Raw genomic sequence first — 21,682 nt, forward strand, 5'->3', positions numbered from 1 at the left:
TGGTGTTGATGTATGGCAGTAAGTAATGAATCTAGTTTGGTGATTAGTCTTTCATAATAAAAAAAAGTTTTATTAAAAGTACACTTGAATGTAATGATGAGGAGTTCAGTATCAAATGTTGCTATAAATACTATGTAATTGGAGGAGTACTGCTAGCATTTTCACAGAAAGTTATTTTACTGTGTAAGTAGAATTTTTAACACTGACTAATTTTTTGATCTATTTGTAAATATTTCTTCTGTTGTCTGGTTTTGAGGAGCAGTATGGATTTTTCTGAGGCTTTGTGTGATCATCTTCAAGCCAAGATAAAAGGCTGATCTCAAAATAATGTTTTTGATGTTTAAAAGCAAAATTAATCAGTAATTGTATTTCAGTTGAAGGTTTAAATGAACACTTCTTTACTGTGAAATTACGCATGATGTGCTGTCAGTCCTTAAAGGAAAGATACAGCTTTAACAATATAGAAGGCCTAAAACTTAAGAATTGAGGCTGAAAATTTTCTTTTATGTGTAACATACTGCTAAGTTCTGAATGCAGTATTTTATGTGTAGTCATCTGGCGTGGTGTATGTGTGAAAATGCGATAAATCCATTGTACTGGAATCATGGAATGACATCTGCTTATCCCAGGCCTTGCTCAAGTTTGTTAGCTGCATAATCAGGTAGTGCACAGGCCCCTTTCTTCTGCTGCCATCTAAATTCCATGTGGATAAGCATGGCTGTAAAGCGAGTGAGGAGATTAGTACTAAAACCACTTGAAAATTCTGAAAGCGGTTTCTAATGGGAAATAAAACTCTAGAACCTTTTTCTTTCTTTTTCATAGGTCCTTCAGAATGGAATAGATGCCTAGTCTTGTGGTGCTCCTCTGAAATCTTTAATACTTAATTTCCTTCTTATGGTTACAGTTTGGGCACTTAAAAAACTCGTGGTTCATTTTGGAGTTTTGAACTTCATGGCAAAGCATTGCAAAAGTTGGTGGCAACTTGTTGAAAATTTTGTGAAGGAACGTCAGGAAGCTCTTGCTCCACGGCCCATCAGAGGGCTCGGAAGAGTCATGCTAAAGCTTGACAGTAAGGTATTTCTACTTATTTCCTTAAGCAACCTGAAAGTTTGTTTTATTCTCTGTTCACTGTATGCTGAGACGCTTTAATTCTAAAATGAATGTCTGTCACTAATGGACATGTCTCATGTAAAACTATATCTGTTTTATGGTGTATTTTAAACCATGTCTCTTCTGTCACTATTCACACTGAAGTACACATTTAAACTTTGTTAAATGGTGACATGCAAAGCTTGACAGAAGTCACTTTTTAAATGTTGAGTTAGCTTTAGAAGACTCCTTATCTGAGTAAGGCAAACTTCTCATGGTTCAGTCACCTTACCTGATCAGAAAGATTTTGAGGTTAAACATAATGAGCTTTAATCTGAAGGATGAGACGTTCCTACTTCTGTTGTGAAAACTTAATTTAAAGAGCAACTAATTTTATTCCGTAAGTAGGGCCTGAGCTAGTTCAAACACACTTGTTTATACTGTATGGAAGTATAGTTGTTGAACACAGGGGCTGTACACATGGTGGTACAGAAGGGAGGCTTCCCTCTGTAAAAGAAGAAATATGTGGGATAAGGTATTTGGGAAGTGCCATAGAATAAGGCTTCTGTGCTCCCCTCCCTTCTCCCCCACTCAAAATGCGCCCACATTTGCATTGTAAATTGCAGAGTTGGAAAGATCCATAACATTTATGAAGGCTCCTCCATTCAGGATTGTTAAGTTTTGACTTAACCTGATAGTGTATTTTGTTTGTAATAGCTATGCCAGTGTGTAAGAATGTGCTTTCTGTAACTGTGTTGTTGAAGTATTCTCTGCTTCAGAAAAAGCCGTTACCTCAGAGTTTCTATAACTGAAGAGCTGAACCCTGTAAGTACATTTGTCAGAGCATCTGTACCTCGGCAGATCCGTCTGCAGTGTATAGCTTTGAATTCCTACAGGAAAAGGAAGAGCTTAAGCCCAGATCTAATGGGTAAATGGATGTCAGAAGGTCAACAAAAGCATTAAAATGGCTGTAGGAAATAGGTAACGATTTCACAGAGTTCATTGGGGAAGAATTTGAAAAAGGAAAAGCCTTTTGGAATACAGCTATGAACAAGATCAAGAGGGTTTCCAAAGGCAGTGGAAAGTATTAACATGTTAGGAAAAAAGCTTACATTATACAAAGCTTTTCATTAAAAGCTTTTGTTTTTTAAGTGAGAAGACTCTAGACACAACATCATATGTATTGTATTTCATAAGTTGTCAAGTTTAGTATCCTTGTATTGCATAACTATATGATATAGTATCCTTCTTAATTCCACTAAGTCTTTTCTCCTTAAAAAAGGTAGGGCTTTTGTCGTAATGTGCAGCAGAACTTCCCACTCTTCAGCTTAAATGTATTTAAGGTCAGTTTATATTCATGTTGTTCTTGTCTAAGCAAAAGAACAGTGTTGGCACAACTCATTTCTCCATCTCCCCTCTCCCTCCCATTTTTTTAGATGACAGTCATTCCTTCTGAGTCTGTGCTGTGTGTATTAAAGCAATTCAAGCTCTTTTAGCCCTTATAAGAAGGACACTTGATACTCTGCATGATTCTGTTGTCCTCGTTTGTGCCTATTCTAAATACAGTTCACCTGGCTTTATCATGGGTGGCTGGAATTATATGTGGTCTTCCAATGCTTATCACACTAATGCTTTCATATCTTTTAAGTCCTACTGGATATGCTTATTCTGTGCATTGTAGGATCGTAGATGCATCTTCTCTCTGAGAATTTGGGAAGCAATGCCATAGGATATTGGGTAACTGGAATGAAAATGACATCCTTGCAAGTTTTTTTAGAAAGAATGGATGAGCTGTATTTAAGTTGGATTACCAAATATTTTGGCTTCAGTAGGTGCTGTTAAAGAGGAAGTAAAAATATGCAAACACAAAATAGAAATTCATGGGGTAAATTGTTACAGCTTACCTTTCATGTTTGTGTGAGAAGTCAAGATTGAAGGATCATTTCCTTTGCAATTAGATGTTTAATTTTTTAATATTTTATTTGTACTTTCTTTTCCTGGGAGCTGAAGCTGCTTAGTGATTTTTGTTTGGTTGGTTTTGTTTTTATTTTTTGTATACTGAGTTAATTGGAGGCTGAATCTCTGCATCAGGACGTATTGGGGCTCTTAGCTAAGTACAACAAGCCATTGACAAGGTCTGTTTCACACAAGTATCTAGTGATACTACTTGGTCTTCCTAAAGTGGTATGCCTGATTAGGAAATAGTTCCAGTTTTGAGTAAAAGGTAGTGAGGATGAGGAGGACATCTTAGAGTGGCATGTCTTTTTTTCCCAAATGAAGCTTAGGAGGCTAGTGTAGCTGGTCCAGAAAATAACCCATTGTGGGAAATTATGCGAGAGTACTGATCATGCATGCAAATCTTTAAGTTTTACTGATTATGTCTGTTCCTTAGAAAAAAGCAGTAAGAAAAGAATGGCTCTTCTTCTTTCCCACTGCTCATCAACCTCTGGGTATCTTGGAAATGCAGACAAATTTGAACTGAAGAGAAGTTCTGATCAAGAGGAAAGAAAGTAGGGCATTGCTCTTCATTTTCTTTATAAACAGTAGGTCAGGCTGTGCCTGCGTGTGCAGGCCTGCTTTAAGTATGGACTACGGAAATAGGATGTCCTTGCTGTATTCTTTAGTCCCTCGTTGTGCATTTGCCCCATGGAGCCAACAGATGCAGCAGTTCAGATATGAGAGACTTCCTGGAAGAAAGAGTAGGGAGGTTTCTGTTGTCATCCATCAAGGTCATCTTAATAGATAGGGCATCATGCATGTTCTTATCAACAGTCAAGAACTAATAATTTGCTTCACTGATTTTTTTTTTTTTTTTAAAGAAGACTTATCTTTTAATATGGTGACTCTAGTTTTATTTTGATTAGAGTTTGTGAGGGAGTTCAGCAGCATAGGCAGTTGTTCAGCTGCATGCACTAGACTTATTGATTAGAATGTGCTAGTATTTTGCATGCATGCTTTCTGGTAGACTTCAATGAATCATGTAGTTATTGTATGCTTTTTCTAGGTATAACTAGAATTTTATATATGGAGGAATGTAATAGATTGTTTGGACTTTGGGTAAAGTCAGGGTTTGGTTCTCGTGGTACCAAGTTTAGCGCGTAGTTAAAGCAAGCACAGAAAACAGGCAGAATCTTTACCAGTGTATATATTATTCTAGGAAATAATTCCATAGACATGTAAGATCTTATATAAATAGTTTTCCAATAAAATACTGGAAGAGTGGCTGTAGCTTGCTTATTTTGCATGACTTAAAGATTAGAATTAAGCTGTAGCCTACTTTTAAATGTAGATTGATTACATTTGTAGAACTAAATAAACATCAGTATTGGTAAGGTAGTAGGCAGGTAGAGCCTCCCAGATACTGTCTTAAACATTGATAAAAAAATGATTGTTACCTTTGGTAAATAATGTTATTTTCTAGTTACTGTATTTATCATCAAATTCCAGGAGGCTGAAATTATAGAAAAGTACCAAAGACTTCCTTTCACATTCTGCTAAAATCTCAGGCTAACAATAGAGCTCTAGCTTTTGTTGTATTGGAGTTGCAAAGTGGAGAAATACAGCCATGAGATCTATGATTTTTCCAAACTGAACCTAATGTATAGTGGATTTTAATATGCGGAAGTAAAGTTAAAGGCAAAAGTATGTTGTTGAATCAGTAAACAACTTTACCTTTTTTCACGGATAAATTATTCCATAGGTGAAGAGGTAAAATAGAAACAAATTCTACAGTGTCAATTTGAGGCTTTTGAAGCTTTGTCATTGCTTTCCATTACTGTGATTCTTTCCATGAGTAGTAAAAGCTAGTAAAAGCGGGTGCTTTGTGACATATTTTATTTTCATGTTTCCTGATGTTCATGTTTCGTTGTAAATCTGCTTCTTGCTTCTGATATAACTTAATTAACATTCTGAGATTTTTTTAAATTTGAAATGTTTTTACCTTTTGTTTTCATTGGGAGCTAATATAATTTCTGGCAACTGGTGAAAACACTAGATTTATTGAGCATTCAGTGATCTTGTTTTCAGGGAGAAACAAACTTCACGTACTTGATCTTAACCTCTAACACAGATGAATAATAACATTCAAGCTTTTCACTGTTGTGATTATGCTGCTAACTGATTACTAGTGGCTAGAATTAAGAGTATAGTCCTACATAAACCAGGTCCTAAAATGGGTGTACTTGAGCAGTATGGGTGAGAATTAGTAAGGAAAAATAATTATAGTACAAAAGGAGAATTGACTGTTGAGAAGTGCAAAGAGCCTTCTGCATAACCAATAGAATTACATGAAATCCATACATTTATTTGATCTACAATTTGCTGTTGTGTATATCAGATTTAATTGCGTATTTGGTGTTGTGCCATTGAATGTGAATGTTGTAATATGAATGTGGTACTAAAAAAACCATAAAATTTGTTTAACAGTAGTTGACATAATAGGAGTGTTCTGAAACATATAGGAAACCGCCTGAATGGGAGTATTAATGCAATAAACAAGTATCTTATGTTAAGTTTTGGTATTTCAGTAAAGTGCCCTTCTCAGAGTACTTTTACAAGTCCTGCACTGAAATCCGAAATGTTAGCTCTCAGTATAATTAAACTGGAATTGCCTAGATTATGCTGATAGCTCTGTTAATATCATTAAAGTTGTTGTTATTTGTTATATCCCTCGTTGTTTCAAAAAGTGCATGTTAATAGTAAAATCTAGATTCTTGCATTAGAATTTGTTGTGATCTTTTCTTCCTATTGCAATTTACCTTTGTGTCTGGAACAATTTCATTTTCATTCTGTGGATGACTTTGCCTGCCTCTCATTGCTTTTTTCCCCCCTCTCTTACTGCATTTTTCAATAATTTTCCACTGTGTTCTTGTCTTTTTTTCCCTTTTCTTCCATCTCCCCCTGCCACTGACAAGCTGTGGCACTGGCTTAATAAGAAGGTAAATAAACAGAAAAATTGTGATTCCAACTAATGGATTCTGTGGTTTTGGGGAGGTTTTTGTTTTGTTTTGTTTTTTTCCAGCATGAACATTCCTTAACATGCCTTGCTTCTTAGTTTTCTCTACCAAGTGTGTCTCTTCCAGCTCTTGATATAAGCTACTGAAGGTCATATAATTCTACCTGATCTCTTGTCTTCTACTAAAATGGATGCATATAGTTAAGTGTTTTGTACAGCAGAATATTGCATTAGCCTTTCAAGTGGTAGTTTGATTTAGTGGCACTTCCATTTAAGAACAGTTGATCTCCACCTGGTCCCCACTTGTATGTGTAACAAAACCCGTTCTCCTCCGGACTGGAGAGGTGTTCTCTGCTCAGAGAAAGCATCAGTTAACTGAATTAACATGGCAGTGGTGAGGGCGAAGCTAGGAATGTAGGTGCTTGCAAATAGTGCATTGCCTGGCTTCAGTCAGTGCTGTTACTTTTGAAGCGTCAAACTGGCCTGTGTACTCAGTGGTACTCAGTGTAGCAGGAGCGAAATGAGAATACACATGGTCTCAGAACTGCTGAATCTAACGACGGTCTTAAGGGAAGTGAGGACTAGTGAAAAAAAATTTAAAAATATAATTAAAGTAGTTGGTATAGCTCAAATATGTTTTTCTTCCATGTGGCTTTTAAAAGTGTGTGATGTGTTTTATAAGAAATGTGCCTCTCAGTTCCCATGGTTCATCTTAGTCAACTAGGGTTACCTATTGTTCTTTGGGGAGCTGTCATCCCAAGAGAAGTTAAAACTGATTCAGTCCATGTTTGGCCTCATGTGTGACTGAAACCTGGACAACTCCTCAATGCAGTGATATCTCTCCAGGACTTGGGCAGTGTCATAGCTTCAGACAAGCACAGAGCCGCAGAGGGATGCCTGTAGCATGTGTACATCTGTAGGACCTCAGAGTTTTAAAGGTGAAAATCTAGTATGTGATAAAATATATGAAAACCAAGTAATTAAGTAAAACAGGAAAAAATCAAATACAATATCTGGAAATGGGTTATGCTTCCAGCAGCAACTTTTATCCTCACTTACCACTTCAGTATTAGCAGGAGAGTCAGAATGATTACTGTGGTTTTATGAACAACAACCCATCCTTTCTATCAGTAGCTATTACAATAGAAGCCATCATCTGCCTTGCGTGTTGTGAAAGACACCTGAAATGCTGTCGTTCTGAATGCTGTTGGAAACAAGCAGAACAGAGTAGAGCCTGGAGGCCATGGGGGCACTGGCACAACTCTCTGAAAGGTTCTTGTAGACAATGAAATGGGGCCGCACAGCTGGTATCTGCTGTGGGTGGCGGATGGGGAGGAATGCTGCACGTAGTGTCCAGGCTGAGCAGCTGTAATGCGTTCAGAAAGTTTGATCTTCAGTATTTAATCAGTGAACTCAGGGTTATACGATGGGGGGCTTTCTGTGTTTCTGAACAAGAGGGTAGAGTTGCTTGCTTTATGATTCAGTTATAATTGTCCACTAAGAGGGCAAGTTTTGAATGTTCTTTTGCCCTTGAATATAGTTTGGTTGTTTTAAAATCACATTTTTTATTTCCTGACTTTGAAATGTTTGTGTTACGTGAGTGACTTATGATTAGTAAATATGTGCAACCATAACCCTTCATAAAGAGTTTTTTTATTAGGTATTCATTTGTTAGCACAGTTTAGGTGAAGAGCTGAGTCCAGTGAGCCACAGGTGAAAGTTTGGTCTCAACTATTTTTTTCTGGCTCTGAGTTTGTCACTTTCTTGTTTGAAAATTCATGTATGTAGATTTTTTTTTTCCCTCTTAATATTGATGGGTTGCAAAAATAATTTCATTGTAATGACTTTGAACTCTAAAATGTCTGGATTTTATTTTTAGTTTAGAGATTTGCATTATTGGGGCAAAACCCTGTGGATGTAGTTTTTTAACAGAGGTTTTTGTTTTGTTTTTTTTTTTTCATTCCTAGGAGCTATTTTTGAAAACTACTGTTTTACTTCACAGTTTCATAGGAACAGATCTTGAAAATCCAATAGTGTTACATGCAGTGCTGACTCCTGTGCATGAGCAAGTAGTAATAATACTATAATCAAGATTAAAAATAAAGAGTAAAAAACATACTGTACAAACTATCAGGTTCTTGTGGGTTTGTTTTGTTGGGCTGTTTTTTATTTTAATAATTAAATTTTTTAAAAAAAATCATACTCTACCAGAGGCAAAGAAAGGAGGAGGTTTGTAATACAGAACACTGGATGCAGCTGAAAGGTTGCTTCCTTTGCACCTTTCTCCTCTTTGCCTGTCTTTGAAGGGAAGTACTTGTGAGAACATCCAGATGAATTTCTGATAATCCACGAAGAAACTAAAAATACGCCACCTAGAGATGGCAGAGTTTGACATGATGGTTGATTATGGCTGCTAGTGATAAACCTTAGGTTTTTTTTTTCTTCCTGTTCTAAGACCTTCTGTCAAAGAGCTGCTTGAAACTCTTCCCCCCCGCCGCTGCTGCCCCCCCCCCCCAACAAGAATATTATATAATCACATAGTTTCGCGTGGTATACGTAGCCCAAAATATAGAATAGATTCAGTTGGGCTAGCATGATTTCTTCTTTATAACATTGTCTACGGCAGGAGTCTTAGGAAAGAATTGCTAAATTATGCTGTTGATATTGGGGGACACTGGTGTGAGTAGACTTGAGACCTCACATGGACTGTTCTCCATCTCTTCTAACTTAACTACTTACCCGACTCATTTCAGCGTAACCCTGAGATGTGTCCTGCTTACAGGCTTCCCCTTGTTCTCATCAGATGATATTAATAAGATGATATCCTCAAACATTAACTGAAATAAAGGGAAATGTCTACAAGTCTAAGGAATGTCTTGGAAAAAACCCTGATAGATAGTGCAACTCTTTAAAGGGGAAAAAAAACCCCAAACAGTCCTTTTTGGTAATTTCATGTAGATTTAATTGAAAATGAAGTAGATGTCTGGGTATGCTTCACTGTGTGGGTAATGCAGTAGATAAAACATACTAGAAAAACTAGTGTTCTGATGGCTATGCAGTATGAAACATATGAAAATATGAGTTCATAGATGATGTATCTTACTGCATAACATGGAGAACCTGTCTAGATAGTAGGATTCCTGATTGTTAAGCACAAGCTGTAGTTCTATTACAGCTCAGTGTAATATGGTTTGTATCACCAGCCAAAAGTTGAAAGCAGGGAATACTTGCAAATAATTGAGAAGCATTTTAACAGAATGCAACCCATCTTAAAAACTTTTTTCTACAGTGAGCTGAATTTTTAAAATTAAAAAAAAGTTGATACCTTTCCCTTCAAAACTGCGACAATTAAGGATAGTTTTTTTTTGTGAAGTCTATCACAAATCAGTACCATTTCAGTCTGGTTTTACAAGTGTGACCTTCTGTAGCTTAGGAGCCTGGCTTGCCTTTACCCTTGCATAATTTTGGATTTTGTGGCAGCATCAGCTTCCTGCTGTTGACTAATCTTTAGATTAGAAGCTTGGAACTGGATTCAAAACTTCATGATCTCTGGCTAATGACTAGTGTTTAGTCAGTATATGTTTGTCTTTGTGTGCATGGCCATGGTTTACAGGAAGGATGTAAAGGGAGGTCTCGGAGGGTTGGGGTAAGAACGAAGTCTGGACCTGATTCAGTGGTAAGTACAAGCACACAGGGATTTAACAGTCTAGCTTACCTGCAGTAACATAGCACCTATGCATTATTTAGCATGAGTGTGCAAAGGTGAGTGCTTCCTAAGGAAGTATTGTGGGTAAATGTAGAGAAAGGAAGGGAGGTTTAATAGCAAGCAAATTAAAGGAGAGGGAGTAAATATAGCCCTAAATGAATGTTGTGCATCTGCTTTTACTTCTACAATACTCAGTCCAATTCAGTCTTCTTCTGTGATTTGTCTGTACCAGTTGTGTAACTTGGATCTCCTTAAGACTGTGGTGAGAGATGTAATTGCAGTACCTGTAGGCATACCAGACTTGGCTTTCATATATCTTGCTTGGGCTACCTGCCCAAGTAAATAAACACAAGGTGGGCTTGGATGGCTGAGGCTGCTGCCTGTGCTGGTACAACATCAGTGCTGCCATTACTTTACTAGGTAGATTAAAGGTAATTCAGCCTTTGCATGTGCTGCAGCTGCACCTCAGTGGCAGTGTAGGCATACTTCAACCCACAGTAAGGAGTGTCAAGAAAAGATCCTCTCTTTCAGGGAAAGTCCTCATCCTTATCTTTCGGAGCTTGATCTTCTAGTAGTTGCTACCACGGTGAAACACCTGAAGCATCCAGGTTCAGCTGCACTCAGATTTTATCTGTTGGGTACCACTCACACAATCATTGAGGCTAGCATTTGTGGAAATAGCTGACAGTACCTCCGATTTCTTGGATTCAGTGAGTCTGATTAAGTTGCTATACGTAAGACTGACTAGCAGATTTCTTTTAGCTCTAACTTAGAAAGTAAACAGCAATTAGTTTGAACTTTGTTAACTAAGAAATAACAAGGGCAGCTTTAATTTTTAATGTCTTCATTTTGAAGCCCATGCTATAAAATTTCCATCCCCTAGCCATCCAGTGTTTTTCAGTGATATTTTTGATTTCTGACCTTTAAAACAGGGACTATTATTTCTTGCTTCTCTTGCATAATCCTCAGACATATGTGAGGCTTGGAAGGGCACAGCAAATCCTGTTTGCAGTCTTATTTCCAAAGAGGTAACAGCCCCATGTAGAGGCTACTCGGAATTTTTCAGAAAGCTGCAGTACTGCTGCAGGCAGGTAACCTCCCTCCAGCACTGGCAGGGCATTTCTGATGGCTGAACTATTTCAGCAGTGCTGAGAAATGTTAAAAATATCTAAGACGAAAGATTTTGCAGATTCTTTTAGGTTCTCTGAATTCCTTTCTGCAGGTCGTAGTATAGTGCACCTTTTGTTACAAAACCTTGCTGGCTCAACACTTGTTCCTTTTAAAAGGATTTTGCTTTCCTCCAGTTTTCTTCATCATTTTGAACAACAGTTCCAAAATGCCGAATATAATCCTTGTGTTAATTTAGATCAAACAAGGACCTGGTTGTAAAAGAACTTGAAGTTTAAAAATAATTGCTTAATGTACATTACCTGCTCAGATGCGACAGGATGAGCACCAAAAAAAAAATCCTCACTTTTTTTCAAATAGGAGATAAAGCTTCAGTGTTAACCAATTCAGTCATCACACAGCAGTCTGTAGAAGTTAGTTGTTCCAGGGCCAATTTCACATGTAGGGATAGGGTAAATAATGAAGAAAGAACTAATGTAAACCATCAGCAAGCATATTACTAGTTCTGTAAGATCTCTAAAAAGTTACCAGCCTAATCACTGATTATATAACTTGTACTCACTTAGAAATACTGGTGCTCACTTGGAAATACTTTCATCTGCTGCACAATAGCTTTGACCTCAGTTCTCTTAAAGCACAAATTTTACAGCTGTACTTCTGCTGCTTTTGCCTGCAGTAATGCCAGATGGAGTAGAAATAGCCTTGATATTTGAACTATAGAAGCTAGAAAAATTTATTTGGTCATACTTGCATGGGCTTTCACAGCTTTTTATGTAAACAGTCAATTTGTGTATGAGATGAAGCTCAGCTTGCACTATTTTAGAACGCTCTGCATAGTTGCGTGGCTGAGCAGTTTTATTGTTTTGAATGACATTCTCGGAATTTCTCTAATCTTAAGTGGTATCATTATTTGTTTGTGGACACATATAGAATAGGCCTTTCCATAAACCAACAGAACAACATCCATGCCTGTTTCCTGTATCAGTAGGTTTAGCTGATGCATATTTAATGCTGAACATCCTTTCAAGATTGAAAGTGGATAGAAATACTCAGTGCTGAATAAGTGCTGGCCAGATGTTCAATAAGGTAGAAAACCTCCATCCCCGTTTCAGTTCAGAAGGTGATGAGCAGCTTTAAAAATTTGGTTACTTGCAGAAATACCTCATTTGTCATTTAGATGGCTATTAGCTATTCAGATTTGAAAGTCATGGTTGTACTTTACAGTATACCTTGATAGCTTCCAAGTCCTGGGCAGATAGTGTCTGTAAGTTTCCAAGTTGCTGAAGGACAAGAAACAAAGACAAATATCAATCAGTTCATAGCTGATGTGAATGCTAGCTTCTTTAGGTCTAGTGAATAAGCGTTGGATTATTGCTTGCTTTGCAGAGAGCTTGCTGTGTCTTGTGGTAATGTGTAAATGTCGTTTGCAAAATCACATGTCATACCATGACCTTAGTCCTGCTAACATCGCTTGTTAATTGTTCATCTCCAAGCTTGGGCATAAATGCTGTTTGATTAGAGCCTCATTTTGCACTCTGATTGTAAATAAAGATAACAATACTGTCATATAGCATATAGCATTGCTTTCATTAAAGATTGATTTAGATGCTCTGATTTGTTTTTTCTTTTTTCTGCACAGATGATCGTGTGGTTGGAGAACATGCTAGATAAAATAATCAGCATTTTCATAATATTTTTGCTAGTGATAGGAACCCTTCTGCTAGCCCTGCTCCTTACTGCAAAGGTACAGTGTGCTAAGGAATGTATTCATAGAGCTCATTTTTACATGCTGAATGAAGGTTACTGATACTTATGCAAAACTGTCTAACTTAAAGAATTTTTTGAAAAAAAAGTAGCAGCTAAGTGCTCTGTAGTTGAACTTGTTACCATTCCAAGACTACTTATATATAAAAATCAATATATTTATATGTATTAGTATTTATATGTTTATTTACATATGGCAAAACTAATATATAGACATTTGGAAATACGAAATTTATTCTAGTAAAAGAATTACTAGCTTATATATTAAAGAAACAGATTTGGTTTGCATCCTGTTACACTTTTCTTGTCAACGACAGAGCCACTTAGAATTTTTTCTTTTTAATTTACCTTACATCAGAAACATATTTGCAAAATGCTTAAGGTGCATTTGTCAATTTGTTTGTGTAATTGCCTGTAATAACCTCATGGAATCCTGTTCTGAGTTTAAATGTGCTGAGATTCATGATCACATGTTCCCTGAAATTGATTTTTGATTTGTTGTTGGGGTTTTTTTTGTGCTCACCAGAAGAGGTCACTCATGTACTTTTTTTTTTTTTTTTTTTTTTTTAATGGAGCTGTATTCATACTTGAAACAGTCAATAGAGATTGAATGTTTGACTTGAATACAGTTACGGAACAAAAATCAGTGGGTTCTGATGTCAGTCTCTTTTTTTCCAAAATGTAGGCTTGTATAATGTTGAGTACTTAAAATTGAAAGCTTTAAAAGTTGTGCAAACATTCCTGCCTAAAGTTTCCTTATATTCATAAAAGGAACATAAAGATATTTATAAAAGGTGTCTTTTATCATTCTGATTGAAGAATTAATTTGGTGAGGCACTTCGTAGCATGGTTGGTCACATTAGAGCTGAGCATTCATTAATTTTTACACTTCTTTGATCCATGGCTTAAAAAGGTGTATCTGAAACTGTGTTTTGTATTTTAGTACTTCCCTTGACAGCACTGCTGTATTGTTAGAATTTTTTCTACTGATGAGATAAGGTTTAAATTTCCATTTGCTATTACTAGTCACACAGTCTGTGACCAAAATTGTCAGAACAGACTGATGATTATTGTATTGACTGCTTTTTTGGGTTAATGGCACTTCCTTCTTCATAATGGGTTGTCTGCATTGGAAGAATTCTTCAAATGTACAAACTGGTGCCTTGCCCCCCTCCCCCTTCCGCCCCCCCCCCCCCAAAAAAAAAAAAAAAAAATTAGACAAAGCCTCTCTGAATGTAGGAAGAGTTCTAGTTTGCATTATGTAACATTTCTCCTCTCTATATTTAATTTAGGTACATCAAGAGAGTGTTCACATGATTCAAGTCACAAGCAGCTTGATCAATGAGACAGTAGCCAGTCACCCAGAATGGGCAAAGTAAGAATGCTGAAGTTAATCAAATAGTATAGGGTGGATGAATGAGCTTCCAAGTGCTCTTACGCATAGTTTTTAATTTAAAAAAAATCCCCAAGGTGGACAGAAATGGGAGTGACTGTTGCAGGCAGATGTAAAAGCTAAACTCTCAGATGGCAGTAGTGTTTATGCATTACTCTGGAGGACTGTCAGTGTGGTGTCTCATTTGAGGGCTGGTTGGACTTTGGTGGAGAAGGACAATTTTATAAAATTCTCTAGTTAGAGTTTTGGAGAAAAACTTGCACAGTGCAGAGAACGAAGAGGTCAATATTCTTTTCCCTTTTACCTGTGAAAGAAAAGTAACAGCAAAGAATGCTCTCTGTAGAAGGTTGTGAGATGAGAGCAGAATTATTTTTTCAATGTGGCGAGCTGGCTGCAGAATGCCTTTGAGGGAACAGGAGTTGAAGTGTTTTTGGAGTGAACTGAAGAAGAGTTTGAGGGTGGAAAGAGTGGTGGATGGGGAGAGTTTGGTATGAATCAGTTGGGAAGGGCTGTTCCTATTCAGAGTGGATGTGTAGAGTGTACGCAGTGGGAAGTTTGTAAGGTATGGTCTATGTAATGATTAAAGCAAACACCGAGGCAAATATTAAGGGAGAGAGAAGATTTTGAGAGAAATGCACGTAGAGAAAAACAAGGGCACGCTGGTGAGCAAAGGAGTGATTGCATGTACAGCAGAGGGGGAATAGGTAAGACTGAAGAGTGTGATTTTGAGGAGGGGATGTTCCACTTTGCTTTTGTTCTGCTTCAGCTAAACAGACGTTGAGTAAAAGTGAGTCCAGGCACTTACCAGGAAAAAAGAATTGCCTCCTGGACAAGAACGGTTGACATTTTATTTTTAACGGGATTGAAAGAAAGTGTATGCTGTATTACAAGAGCAACAGAAATTTTCAAAAACAGAACTAAAATGATATAGTTAATAAATGCTATAGGAATATGTGCTTTAGGAATACTTAAGTAGTCACAATCAAGAGAACAGAAAGCACTTAAAAATGTTTATTCCTTCATGGCATCTCTTGTGTTGTTTGGCCTTTCCATTTTGCCATAAGATGGAAATAAGTAGGACTACGGAAAATGAAATGGAAATAGCGTATTCACATAATGAAAATACTGGAGTACTAGTTGAATAATTAGCAGAATTTTAGCTAAAATTTTTACTTCCAGTGTTTGCATCCAAATTGGAAGCATCCAAAACACTATCTTTTAATTCATGAGGAGTAAGTATACCACTTGCCAAATCCATCAGACTTCATCAGCTTTCGAGCTTGATGCTCACATTATGTTTAGAGGTAGGTGACTGAAATGTCTTGAAACTGTCCAATGCAGAACATTTCTGAAGGGTTTGATCTTTAGTCAGGTGAACAAATGCAGCAGTTTTATTTCCTGAATGCTTTCTTGTTTTGGAAGGGCTCCAACACGTGCCATTGAATCAAGATATAGAAAGAAAGTCAAAGCAGAGAATGTGTGCCCTGTATTCACAAGTGCTGAAATGCTGGCAATTCAGTAGGTCCATTGCTTGAAAGTGACATGACTCCCTGAAGAAATTCGTGAGCAGATGGTTTGGTGGGGACTTAGAAATAACTGGTGCCCAAACCTGTTGCTTCATCTGTTTGCTTTTTCAGGGAAACTACGTTAACAATTTACATTCTGCTCGTAATTCAGAAGGTTGTCTTTGCAGCTAGACGAGACTGCTTCATATAGTATTTTCAGAAAACTAGAACACTAGGAAAATTTCTAACAATGTAGTGGAATAGCACGCATACAGATTGAAGAGCAGATCTCTTTTGAAAAAGTTGAGATAACAATTTAACTAAAGTTTCGGGAACCTTGGATAATTCCAAATGCAATGATGCGCCCTAGATTTAATTGTTCTTTGCTTAACAGCAAGTCTGTTCCTTGATATGTAGAAGGAAATATTCTAGTTGTAGTAAGTTTCTATCTATTTAGCCTTAACTGTTGTTGTTTCAAAATGTTAATTTGTAATGTGTTTTGGGTATAATGAAATGGGTAAAATACATAGCAGTTAACATTGTTTTCCTTCTTTAAAAAAAACCTAGCTGGCTCCCAGAAGCCCAGGTTATTCAGAAGGCACTCAATTCAGCAGCTAATAATGTATACCAATATGGCCGAGAATGGATTACACATAAGGTAAGAGTGAGCTCCCCCACCTTTTTTAGTGTTTTCATTTCTTGTATTTTGTAAAAGTAAAAAGAAATAAAAAGATTTTTTGTCAGTGATTCTTTTCTGTGTGGTTAACTGTTTTGTTGACAGATCTATTCTTTCCACTCTCTAGTTTGTGAGTTGAAGGAAGGGTGGGAGTGATTTCAGTAGTCTTTTCTGCTCAGAGGTATATTTAAGAGCTGAAAAATCTGTCACCATTTTAATAAGATTGCCAGTGAAAATGCATTAAGTAAAGATGAGTAGGTTTTTTTTTTTTATTATTTGGCTTTAGCTGTCCAATTGTAGACATTGTAGACTCCCCTGACCCCCAGTATTCTAATTTCTATGTGGGCTGGGTGTGGTAGATTGGATTTTTTAAAAAATATTATTTATTTATTTATTTAAAGTTAACTTCTCAGGAGAATCTGACAAGATTCTTATTTATACATTTTGATGCCTAGCACACATCTCAAATTATTTGAAATATTTACTCTAAAGATGATCAAGGATTTTGGATTAAGCATTTTAGAGACGGCATTGGTTTTTCAGCACAGAAAGAAGTCCTCAGCTTAGTGCAGCAGAATGTTTTGTGTGGGTTGGTTTTTTTTTTTTTTTTTTCCCAGACAAAATGTTGTGACCCATGTTGTCTGAAGTGTGTATTCCATACTGACACTCAGCTTTTCTAATAATCTGGGTTTGAGCCATGCCTTTACTAACAGTCTTAGGTGATTCATCTAGCTTGGAGTTCATCAGTAGATGCCACCTTCATTCTGCCCTGTATAATAAAAGATTTCTATATGTTTTAGCTCCATAAGATTTTAGGAGAAAAAGTGAATAACACCGCTGTGATTGAAAAACAAGTGCTAGAGCTCTGGGACAGGCTTTATCACTCTTGGTTTGTGAAGGTGGGTAACTTATTTAAATGGTATTTATATAAACTGTCACTTAGTGCTTTGAGATAATTATGCTAAGTATGCGTTTCTGGGAAAGAGATTAGCAAAAAGTTGGAATGCTGAGTAAAGGTCATAATAATAAAAAGTTGGTAAAAATTTCAACTGTGTAAGATCATTCTGCAGCCACAACTTGAGTACAGCCAGAGCTTTGTCCTTCACCTGAGTAGTTATGTGTGTTTTTTATGTATGCCATTAATTTATGCTTTGTTCACTTTTTATATTTAGTATTTCATAGTTTAGAGCTTTCTGTTGAATATTTGTGATCTTGAGGGGTTGGGAAAAGGAAACTGGTATTTGTGCAACTTTTATTAATCTGAAATTTTGAGAAAGAAATTGTCCTTTCACTAAGTTTCTTACAACGCATTTTTGCCAACTGTACTAGCCTTCCTATAATGGGTCCTGCACACTGAATCTTGAAAAGTTCCTAAGACTTAAATAATTTTCATGCTGCCAATGCTGTTTGCCTTTTAAAGGAAAAAGCAATTCATTAGCCATGGTGCGATGGGAATACCAAAATGCAAAAGTCATACCCCTGAAATACTTCCATATATTTAAATAATTGCAATTATAGTATAGTAACACTTTTCTTTCTACAGTGGTTTTTAAAGTAACTCTAAAGTTCCAAGATGATCTCTGTATTAAAAGAAGTAAAGAGTTTCAGTACAGTAGTCAGAATAGAAGGGGAAAGAATCAGTTTCTTTTTCTGAGAAGATAATGCTATAGAAGAGCATGTGGAGAAATAACACTGTTGAGGAATATGGGACCAGTGAGAAATTAAAGCTGTATCTACAATAGATTTTGCTGGCCTTAAGCACTTGGGAGTATTCAGTGTTAAATGCTTGACCAAGAAAAGCACCTACTTTTGATACAGTTATACTGATAAACCTGTTGCTTTTACTAACATAACCTATGTGCCAGATGGTCCGTAGCACTGTACCGTTCAGTAGGGCTCTGTGTCACTACACGTGCTGTAGCAGTACTTTGTCGCCGCAGTATGCGGCACAGGTTGCGTCTGTGTTCGTTGCGTTTTGTGATTTCTTTCCTGCAGTTGCTATTTGAGGGAGTACTGCGAGGCTTCTTTCTTGTAGATGCTCTTCTGGTAGGGTAAGAAACAGCTTTCCTAGCCATCAAAATGGCAGAAAGAGCTTCAGGAACATACTGATGCTCGCTGCCTACAATCTTGAAGTCTGTTCCCCTGGCTGCTGTTTGCATACTAGACGCTCTATGTTACCATTGGCATGCTGGGCTGCAACCGATTATCTGCAGGCTGCAGGTAACTCCTCCAGAGTCTATTTCTAATCTCGCCCCCTCTGTTGCACTCCGTGTCCACGTAAATGTCTCATCTGAGTTCTTTCCACCTGGCTATGTCCTTCTGTAATATTACAATAGCCTTGCGTGGTCCTTAAGTATATCTGAAAACTGGTAAACTAGATGATAGTGCAGTGTGGAGGACATCTGTACCATACCTAACTCTCTCAGTACAGCTTTCAAGCTCCCCACTATTTCAGTTGTATGAGCATAATAATTACACTTCATTTTGAGGCCTGGATAGTGTTGCTCTAGTCTCTAGGTGCCTGAAGAACCCAGGCTCAGGTGATACTCTTCCATGAAAGCTGTAGAATTGAGAAAGAATTGCAGACGAAATGTGGATTCAACCATTAACTCCTGCTTTCTGAGAAGAACAGTAGGTAGCAAATGGTGTGTATTTTAAAAGGTTCTAGAGACGTTGTGATAGAACAGTTACCGTTGCGTCGATGTACCCAATGAAGAAAAATAGTAACAGAATAATAAACTGCTTGGAAGATGATGGCATAACTCTACAATCAAGGTGTCTTTTTCAAGGACAAGAATCTCCTCTTTCTAGTCCATTCAGGTGTGGGGGTTTGTTTTGTTTTTAAGATCTAGTGAACTTGTTTTAGAGGAACCAGTTGACAATTTCTTTGAATTCCTTTTTTATGACTACCTGAGGCCTTAGGTGCTACAACAGTGTCGTTGCGGAATAACAATGACCTTGAAATGTGCATGAATAACTATGTTACAAAATTTGCAAATGATACCTAATTCTGCTAGTTAATGGCAAGGGCTGTCTTTGAAAATAGACCTATATTAACAGAAAATAGGTTCTTGATACAGTTTACAAATATGAAAGGGCTATTGGAGGGAGATTTTTGACAACTCATGTTTCTGCTCTAAATAAACTGCCAGCTCAGAAGAAAGATCTCTGTGTTGCTGTGGACTGTTGAAGAACGTTGCTAATTGTGCATCATAAAGTGTAACAATGCATCTAGGGAGAATTAGTAATAAGCAGAAAATGTAACACTCTTAGATAAATCAGTGCAGGGACTTCACTTGAAATACCACTTGCCACGTATGCCAAAAAAGATACTGTCACTTTGAATGCAGGCTGGTAAGGTTAAAAGTTTTTGGAAAATTCTAACAGAAGTAGTGGGATGCTTACATAAATATCAGAGCTGAGAACCTGAGAAGTCTCTTGCTATTAAAGATTAGGATCAGATCTGTTGTAGTCAACGGGATTGCTTAGACTTGCTTACAGTAGAATTTTGGCATCCTTCTCTGAAACACTTGTCACGGTCCCAGACGGAGTCAAATAGTCTCATGCTAGACGGTGATCAGGTGTGATTCAGTTGGACAACAGGCAACTTCCTCATTAGGGTGAAGCCACTGAAGGAATTGGCAGTTGTGGTTATGGCCGTTTCCTGTTGTCTTGCTGTGTTGCAGTTACAAAGCTGTGTAGTCAGAAGAAATCCTTCGTGCTTCCAGTTTAGCTTTTAGCTTTTGCATGACTGAACATTGCCAGTGGAGTAGTAGACACTAATTGTGAGAAAAGTAGTTGTTTTGGCTTCTGCTTGTATTTTGCTTTGTTGATTGTACTGGGAGGAGTTATGTGTTGCAAACAGTAAATTATGTAGGCAGTAACTGAAATCATTACCTCTTTCTTATGTGCTTTCATGCAGAGCAAGATAGATACCATTGTATCAGTCAAGCAATAAAGCTAATGTTTAACTGAGGTGAATCAGTACAATATACAGAACTGTTCATTATATGGGATAATTAACTGCAGTTTTTCTGTCCGATTCTAATTTTTCCAGTGAGCAGAGTACTTCCAGGTATTTTTGAGGATGCTAATTAAAGCAGCTCTAAGTATTTGGGTGCATGTTGGATCTATTCCTCATTAAGAAAAAATTAGTCTTTGGCTTTTTCATTTCTGTAAGTTATTCAAATATCTGGTTTCTTTACATCTTTGTCTCTCTTTTTAAGAATGTAACACATTCTGGAAGACACAAAGGACACAAATGGCACATAAACCGTCAAAACAGCTGGCTTGGTGATATTCTGGACTGGCAAGATGTTGCATCATTTGTTCATGATAACATTGAAACATTTCTTTCGGTATGTATTTTTTGCCCTCATTACCAAATTGGTCTTATTTTTAACTGATAATAATTTTTCCTTGGACTACCACTAAGGTTATGGAATTCAAGTACATGGAAAATTATGAAAACACTGTTAGTGTTACCATAATTGCTTAGGTAATTGTAAGTAAGCCTACTTAGGATATAACCATACTACAAATATAACTGGTTGTGATGAAAAAGCCCTCCTGTTTTCAGCATCTTCATTAATACTAGCTTGCGAGACTTATTCCTGAGAGAGATTCTTACTGTAGGATTACCTGTGTCACTTGCAAGCTGGTTTTAAATGCTTCATATTATATAGTCTACTCTTGGAGATCATTTGTTTTGGAATTTTTCTTATTTCATCTGTGTTTTCTAGAAATTGTGGTATTTACTAAATATTAATTTGCTTCAGCCTTGCTTTTCCGTAAAATGTATGGCAAATGTGGGATTAGTGGCTCTTCCCTTTAAAAAAGAGACCTATTTGTTTAGGTTATAATTGAAGAAACTATTGACCCAAGGGGTTGTGAAAACAATTTTTTGTAGTTGTACCTTTTCTCCTCAAATTATTATTCATTGGGTTGAAAGCAGCTTATTTCTCTCTTCTTTTATGAAAGTTCTGGGGAGAATGAAGTTAATATTTTGCACTATGTAAATTCCTGAATTAATGCATTGGACCTTTCACCTTATGACAAGAAAAAGAAAAAACATTGAAAGCAATTGAAACTGAAGCAACTATGTATCTCTAAAAAATGATAAGTCTGAAATGCTTAATATACAGAGTCAATCCCTGATATGGTTCATCTCTGACTTGAGCTGTTGTCATAAGCTAGAAGTATCTTCAGGTTACTATTTATCCATTTTGGAAGAATGTTATTTATACCTAACTCACAACATAACATTTCTGTGGATGCAATTTAATCTAGTATTTGCCTCAAGGCAGTTCTTGGTTTAGACTGATGGGCATGTGTGCTTTTTCTGTCCTCCCTCAACTGCTGCTTAAATGGTTACAGTTTCTATCATAGAAGAAGATGTGAGTCAAGAAAAAGTTGAGAGAAACTTTTTATTGTAGTGAACCTTTTTTCAGTTAATAGTGAAATTTGC

General features: G+C 36.9%; 1 protein-coding gene across 2 annotated transcripts in view; it reads left to right on the plus strand.

Annotated features, from left to right (window-relative positions):
- TMEM245 (transmembrane protein 245) overlaps positions 1-21,682 on the plus strand; it is a 92,482-nt gene that overhangs the window by 24,891 nt on the left and 45,909 nt on the right. The window contains exons 6-12 of one of the 2 annotated variants that reach the window (XM_087759618.1): positions 905-1,074; positions 6,003-6,026; positions 12,517-12,621; positions 13,934-14,016; positions 16,107-16,197; positions 17,016-17,114; positions 20,442-20,573. In XM_087759618.1, coding sequence (XP_087615744.1) covers positions 905-1,074; positions 6,003-6,026; positions 12,517-12,621; positions 13,934-14,016; positions 16,107-16,197; positions 17,016-17,114; positions 20,442-20,573 — 704 coding nt within the window. The remainder of the gene's footprint in view (positions 1-904; positions 1,075-6,002; positions 6,027-12,516; positions 12,622-13,933; positions 14,017-16,106; positions 16,198-17,015; positions 17,115-20,441; positions 20,574-21,682) is intronic. The other variant, XM_087759626.1, reaches the window with a different exon arrangement.

This window comes from Nipponia nippon, unplaced genomic scaffold, assembly GCF_047370975.1.
Source record: "Nipponia nippon isolate SJK-2023a ecotype South Korea unplaced genomic scaffold, ASM4737097v1 scaffold_1, whole genome shotgun sequence".
In the NCBI taxonomy this organism is placed as follows: Eukaryota; Metazoa; Chordata; class Aves; order Pelecaniformes; family Threskiornithidae; genus Nipponia; species Nipponia nippon.